The sequence below is a fragment of the Poecilia reticulata genome, linkage group LG10, assembly GCF_000633615.1.
Source record: "Poecilia reticulata strain Guanapo linkage group LG10, Guppy_female_1.0+MT, whole genome shotgun sequence".
Classification (NCBI taxonomy): Eukaryota; Metazoa; Chordata; class Actinopteri; order Cyprinodontiformes; family Poeciliidae; genus Poecilia; species Poecilia reticulata.
This window is the reverse complement of record NC_024340.1, coordinates 32,431,653-32,438,558: the sequence shown is the minus strand read 5'-3', so window position 1 is coordinate 32,438,558 and position 6,906 is coordinate 32,431,653. Positions and strand designations below refer to the sequence as shown.

The 6,906-nt window shown below is 54.5% G+C and overlaps 1 protein-coding gene across 1 annotated transcript in view; it reads left to right on the top strand.

Moving 5' to 3' along the window:
• The window catches only part of abca1b (ATP-binding cassette, sub-family A (ABC1), member 1B), a 30,413-nt gene extending 23,595 nt beyond the window's left edge, over positions 1-6,818 (top strand). The window contains exons 30-47 of the mRNA XM_008420964.2: positions 145-334; positions 910-1,004; positions 1,081-1,113; positions 1,191-1,296; positions 1,378-1,452; positions 2,309-2,478; positions 2,564-2,741; positions 2,809-2,924; positions 3,332-3,476; positions 3,545-3,668; positions 3,739-3,868; positions 3,945-4,071; positions 4,149-4,211; positions 4,311-4,417; positions 4,502-4,643; positions 4,727-4,861; positions 5,013-5,116; positions 5,241-6,818. Coding sequence (XP_008419186.1) covers positions 145-334; positions 910-1,004; positions 1,081-1,113; positions 1,191-1,296; positions 1,378-1,452; positions 2,309-2,478; positions 2,564-2,741; positions 2,809-2,924; positions 3,332-3,476; positions 3,545-3,668; positions 3,739-3,868; positions 3,945-4,071; positions 4,149-4,211; positions 4,311-4,417; positions 4,502-4,643; positions 4,727-4,861; positions 5,013-5,116; positions 5,241-5,337 — 2,137 coding nt within the window. The 3' untranslated portion in view covers positions 5,338-6,818. The remainder of the gene's footprint in view (positions 1-144; positions 335-909; positions 1,005-1,080; positions 1,114-1,190; positions 1,297-1,377; positions 1,453-2,308; positions 2,479-2,563; positions 2,742-2,808; positions 2,925-3,331; positions 3,477-3,544; positions 3,669-3,738; positions 3,869-3,944; positions 4,072-4,148; positions 4,212-4,310; positions 4,418-4,501; positions 4,644-4,726; positions 4,862-5,012; positions 5,117-5,240) is intronic.
• Positions 6,819-6,906: the final 88 nt, after the last annotated feature.

Here is a 6,906-nt window from a genome sequence, read left to right as displayed (position 1 = left end):
CTCCGCCTCTTTCCTCCTGGCTCCGCCTCTTTCCTCCTGGCTCCGCCTCTTTCCTCCTATCTCTGGTTTTTTCCTCCTATCTCTGCCTCTTTCCTCCTGGCTCCGCCTCCTCCTGACTCCTGGCCTGTCTCTGGCGACCGTCAGGGAGGCGCCCTGCACCATGGGGGACGATGACTGGAGCACCCCCCCGGTCCCTGATGGCGTCCAGCAGCTGTTCAGCTCCAGGAACTGGACCATGGAGCATCCGTCGCCGGCCTGCTCCTGCACCTGCGACGGCAGGAAGAGGATGCTGCCTGACTGCCCAGCGGGAGCCGGCGGGCTGCCGCCGCCTGAGGTCAGAGCCACACGGAGATAACGGGGTCAGGGGTCAAGGGTCCGGGTACAGGGTTTCTCCTCATCAGCTGCAGTATCCAATAAACCTTCAGGTTGATTCCCTCTGAGAACCGGTTCTGGACCAAAACGGAACAGAACCACCTGCTGCTGCCATCTAGTGGAACAACAAGCAAACTACAGCAGGAAGTGATGAACCGTTTCAGAACCATTTTTAAATTAATCAATACTGTTACTGATGATGAATAAAAACTCCATCAAATAAATGAACTCGTTTATTTATGCATTTATTTCTTAACTTTTGTATTTTGTAAAGCTATGTTGGGTGTTTTATGGACTTTTAGTTTTAATTTTTTTTTCAGGCTTTAATATTTCTTGGTATAGTCAAAGTAGGGGGCAGGGTTTTAAAAAATAAAATCCATGAAATACGTAAAGTAGCTTAACAAAACATTATAATGTGATAAATAAATAACGCTGTTTTTATTTGATGGGTTCATTTATTTAATGTAGTTATTAATGATCGAGTGACCCGGTTCTTTGTGGGTCCGGCGGTTCTGTTCATGTTCTGTTTGGGTCCAGATGAAGCTGAGCAGCTCAGACGCTCTGCAGAACCTGACAGGACGGAACGTCTCGGACTACCTGGTGAAGACATACGCTGACATCATCGGGAAGAGGTGAGCCAATCAGCACTCACCTGGATAAACTCACCTGAGCAGCTGCTGGACTCAAAGCTTTCTGTCCCCTCTGCAGCCTGAAGAACAAAGTGTGGGTCAACGAGTTCAGGTGTGGTTCTGGTTCTGCTTCAGACGGTTCAGTCGGACCCGGGTCGCCAGCCGCTCAGGTGTTCTCTCTGTCTGCAGGTACGGAGGCTTCTCATTGGGCGCCAGGAGCACACAGGTCCTTCCTGCAGCCAATGAGGTCGACGACGCCATCGAGAGAGTCCGAAAGGTCTTTGAGTTACAGAAGGTCAGGCCAGAACCAGAACATTCTGAACCTCAGAGGCGGTTCTGCTGGTCCTCCAGGAATGAAACTAGACTTTTTCCGCAGGATTCTGCTGCTGACCGGTTCCTGGACAATCTGTCCGGCTTCATCAACGGCCTGGACACCAAGAACAACGTGAAGGTAAGACCGGAACCGGGTTCTGCTCCGGTTCTGTCTGGCCTTCTCCCAGGAAGAGTTTTAACCCGAGTGCAAACAAACCGTCTGAAGCGATCCTGACGGGTTCAGGAAAACGGAAAAGAGGTTTTTGTTTTGACAGCCTTCCTGATGACCATATTTGGATGGTTTCACCAAAGCTACGTTGCTAGCAGCAGCTTGTTGTTGGCGCTCATTCAGGTTCTGCAGTATTACAGCCATAATCGGTTCTGGAGCAGGTCCAAACCTTTTTCTGCCACCATGTTGGTTCTGTTGAGCTGCAGAGGTGTAGAGGTGAGGAGGTTCAACGAGGCTCAGAGGTGGAGCTGCAGTTCAATTGGTTCAGGTGAAACTGGGCTCAGGTCAGTTCTGCTGCTGGTTCCAAACCCAGAAGGTTCGGTCAGCAGCAGGTAAACCTTCTGCTGTCTAATCAACACTCTGAGGAGGCCGAGGTCAGACAAACACCTGGCAGAGTGAGACCTGAGCTGACTGACAAGCTACACCGACAGGTGGATGGACTGGTGGACCTAGAGGTAGACCTAGAGGTGGACGGACTGGTGGACCTAAAGGTGGACGGACGGGTGGACCTAAAGGTGGACGGACGGGTGGACCTACAGGTGGACGGACAGGTGGACCTACAGGTCGACGGATAGGTGGACCTACAGGTCGACGGACAGGTGGACCTACAGGTGGACCAACGGGTAGATGGACAGGTGGACCTACAGGTGGACCGACAGGAGGACATACAGGTGGACATACAGGTGGACCGACGGGTGGACCTACAGGTGGACCTACAAGTGGACCGACAGGTTTACTACAGGTGTGTCCTCCTGACTGTCCTCAGATCTGGTTCAACAACAAAGGTTGGCACAGCGTGGCGTCCTTCATCAACGTGATGAGCAACGGCGTCCTGAGAGCCAACTTGCCGCCAGGTGCAGAGCCTGGTCGCTATGGCATCACTTCCTTCAACCACCCGCTCAACCTGACCAAGGAGCAGCTGTCCCAGGTGGCGCTGTGAGTACACACACCTGGACACACACCTGGAGGAAAAACACCTGAGTGAAGCCCACCTGTTGTTGTTTTTGCTGCTGGTTTCCAGGGTAACAACCTCGGTGGACGTCCTGGTGTCCATCTGCGTGATCTTCGCCATGTCCTTCGTCCCGGCCAGCTTCGTAGTCTTCCTCATCCAGGAGCGCGTCAGCAAAGCCAAACACATGCAGTTCATCAGCGGCGTGCATCCGCTGCTCTACTGGCTGGCCAACTTCACCTGGGACATGGTGAGGTCACTAAGCCCCGCCCCCGCCGCCCAGCCACGCCCGCTGACGTCTCTGTCTCTCTCCGCAGTGCAACTACTGCGTCCCGGCAACGCTCGTCATCCTCATCTTCATCTGCTTCCAGCAGAAGGCCTACGTCTCGTCCAGCAACCTGCCGGTTCTGGCACTGCTGCTGCTGCTCTACGGGTCAGAACCGCTCAGAACCACACAGAATTTGCATCAGTGTTACATGAAATAATCTGCCAGTGGAACCTAGTTTTTCATCGAAGCTTTACCAGCCCTCACCTGTCCTGCTCCAGGTTTTATTGAGGGAAGAGTTTCTTATCCATCGCGTCTCCAGCGCAGTGCATGCTGGGAAATGCGGTCCGATCAGTTCATAAAATGGACGCCAAAGAACAGGGAGAAAGTCAGAGAAATAAACGACGGGAAGATGAAGAGTCCAAATGCAGGAGACGATGGAAAGACTTGCTCTAGCTTAAAACCAGAACTGTTGGTTCTGGCTGTGGTACCCGGCCCAGTTGTGGTTCTAGTATCACTTCTGGTTGTGGTATTAGACCCGGTTCTGGTTCTGACAGTCTGTGTCTGCTCTCCAGCTGGTCCATCACGCCCCTCATGTACCCGGCCTCCTTCTTCTTCAAGATCCCCAGCACGGCCTACGTGGTCCTGACCAGCGTCAACATCCTCATCGGCATCAACGGCAGCATCTCCACCTTCGTCATGGAGCTGTTCGGCGACCACGTGAGTCTTCCTCTCGCCTGGCCTTCAGGTGGAGCGCGGGCGTAGCTCTGACTTCCTGTTTCCTGCAGGAGATCGGCGGCATCAACGACATCCTGAAGAACGTCCTGCTGGTCTTCCCTCACTTCTGCCTCGGCCGCGGCCTCATCGACATGGTGAAGAACCAGGCGATGGCCGACGCCCTTGAGAGATTTGGTGAGACGCAGCTCCCGGCTAGAGGTGTTCCCCCACCTGGGCCAGGTACATGACTGCTGCTGTGTTCCAGGTGAGAACAGGTTCCGGTCGCCCCTGGAGTGGGACATGGTGGGAAAGAACCTGTTCGCCATGGCGGTGGAGGGCGTGGTCTTCTTCATCATCACCATCCTCATCCAGTACAGGTTCTGCATCAAGCCCAGGTGAGGTCTGGTTCTGATCCTCACTGGAAGCTCACCTGGGTCAGTTTGATGCTACCTGGAGTGTTTCTGTGTGAAGGCCTGTCAGTAAACTCACCAAACTGGGACCACTGGGAGAGGAGGACGAGGACGTGGCGCGCGAGAGACACCGCATCGTCCAGGGCCTGGGACAGGGGGACATCCTGGAGCTCCGGCAGCTCACCAAGGTCTGGACAGGTCCAACACCTGGACAGGTCCAACACCTGGAATGGTTGAAACACCTGACCCGGTCTTTGTCCTCCAGGTGTTCAAGCGGAAGCAGAAGCCAGCGGTGGACCGGCTGTGTGTCGGGATTCCTCCTGGAGAGGTGAGGCTGACTTCCTGCTGCAGGTGGAGAACCAGAACCTGCTGCTGACTTACATCCTGTCTGTCTGGTTCTGTTGGGTTCTGCCTGGTTCTGGTCCAGTGCTTCGGTCTGCTTGGTGTGAATGGAGCTGGGAAAACCACAACCTTCAAGATGCTGACAGGAGACACCCTGGTGACCAGCGGAGAGGCCTTCCTGTCCGGCAAGAGGTGAGGGACCCGCTGGGTCCACCAACACCACCTGGGGGCGCTGTGGGACAGGAAGTGATCATCCTGCTTCCTGTGTCTCTGCAGCATCCTGCGGGAGATCGAGGACGTCCACCGGAACATGGGCTACTGCCCTCAGTTCAACGCCATCAACGAGCTGCTGACGGGAAGAGAGCACCTGGAGCTTTACGCCGTCCTCAGAGGCGTCCCAGAGCGGGAGGTCTGCGACGTGAGTCCCGGTCACACCTGGTGACACACCTGCTGGGCGGGGCTGTGGTGCTGGCCTCTGATTGGCTGTTGTTTTGTTGGCAGGTGGCGGAGTGGGGCATCAGAAAGCTGAGTCTCCTGAAGTACGCCGATAAGAGAGCAGGAAGCTACAGCGGAGGAAACCTGAGGAAGCTGTCCACTGCCATTTCTCTGATCGGAGCGCCCCCTGTGGTCTTCTTGGTAAAACATACCGCCTCCATGCTCAGCAGCGGCTGCAGATCAACACACACACACACACACACACACACACACACACACACACACCAAGTAGCAGAAGAAGAGCTTCAGGTGTGATCAGGATGCCCCGCCCCCTCCTCCACCTGTTCTGCAGGACGAGCCGACCACAGGGATGGACCCCAGGGCCCGACGGGCCCTTTGGAACTGCATCCACAGCGTCATCAAGCAGGGCCGCTCCATCGTCCTCACCTCACACAGGTGAGACGTCCTCAGTGTGTCTTCAGTCTGTCCCAGCAGAGGGACGGAGGACAGCGTCACTGACTGTGTGTGTGTGTGTGTGTGTGTGTGTGTGTGTGTGTGTGTGTGTGTGTGTGCACTGCAGCATGGAGGAGTGTGAGGCTCTCTGCACCAGGATGGCCATCATGGTGAACGGCAGGTTCCGATGTCTCGGCAGCGTCCAACACCTGAAGAACAGGTAATGCAGCTGGATTTCAGAATAAGAGCTCTTAGTTTTTAGAGGTCTGTCATCCCTACTGACTGCCAGCAGGTGGTGCTGAGAGCAAAATCAACAGAGTCACACCTGTGACGTATCGGCTGATTAGTCACGGGCTGAAACGTCGTCCGGAGCTCCGTTCCTCTTGGCTTCTCGGCGGCGGTTTGTTTTCACGGCCTTTCGGCTCCTGGGTCATTTCGCCGTCGTTGGACTGATTGCCTGTCGACTGGAGAAGCGCTGCATCTCCTTTACACCTGCTCAGCTTCTTCTGACCACTGTGTTGATTCACACACTGGAGCTGAACTAACAGTGTTAGCCTGTCCAGGTGTGCTGCTTCACTTTGAGCTAGCATCTCGCTCCCTCTCCCAATCATAGCCTGTCCCTCTGCCTCTGGTTGGACTCACTTCAGTTTCGGACATGGATAGATCTCACTGTTGTGCAGGTTGTGAGGCTGCCCTGCAGGCACATGACGACCTCATGGTGCCCGCCTGGGCGTCACCTGGTGGAGGCCCCGTCAGAAACCTGCCCTGTGCGGCTGGTCCAGTGGCGCCCCGAGTGTGGTGCTGACCTTCCGCTTTCTGTCCAGGTGGCCAGGCCGAGGCGCTCCAAGCGCCGGACTGAGGCTGGTGGGCATTTTCTTAACCTACATATAAAGGACCACAGGCATGATTTTTCAAACCAAGCTTTCATGAAGGAGAAGACGCAGCGGACCGGTCCAGCAAGCTGCCCACTGCGCATTCTGATAACTTTCAGCCTTTTGTTTTCAGAGATAAGGAGGTTCTGCCTCTGCACACAGGTCACCAGGCGATTTCTCACAGGAGCATTCTGCTGTTAGAAATGATCAGACTTTCTGTCAATGTGGGTTAAAAGCTTACACAGCATTGATTCATACACTATTAATGTAAGAGTGACACATCACATTTCTAACAGAGGCCACAGTGTCTGTGGCTCCTTCCATGAAGAGGGCAGCTCAGTCTGCAGAATCGGCGCAGGTGAAATCCCTTTGTCAGGTTTGCCAGCTGGATTGCCAGCTTTAGGAGTGAAGAGGAGGGACAGTCATCTCAAGCTGTGCAGACTGGCTCACGCTCTTCATCTCAAAGTGCAGCTAGTGGGCCAGGTGACCGCTCTATGTGGGAGCTGGAGGCCTTTTCCAGAAAGATCGGCTTCCCTGCCCGCCATCCTGAGCGAATGCATCTCACGATACGAGTTGCCTGCTTGGAGAAGAGCTGCCTGATTCCATCTCAGCCACTTTGCTTTCTGTGTTTTTAGGTTCGTCCTCCATGACGGCTTACCTGTCTGTGTAAAGGGTGAATGACATACTTGTTACAGAGACCAGAAACCAAAAGTTTCCACCACTGGGTGGCAGTGATGTGGCATCAGTTGTTTAATAAGTTCTAATGAGCAGAAGAAGAAACCAGCCGCAAACGGTACTGGAAACCATAGACCAGTGGTTCTTAACCTGGGTTCGGTCTCAGGGGTTCTGTGGAGCCTCTGCCGCGGAGGTAAAGACTCACCTGTGTAAAGTCGTGATGACGCCCCGCTTTGCCATCACTTG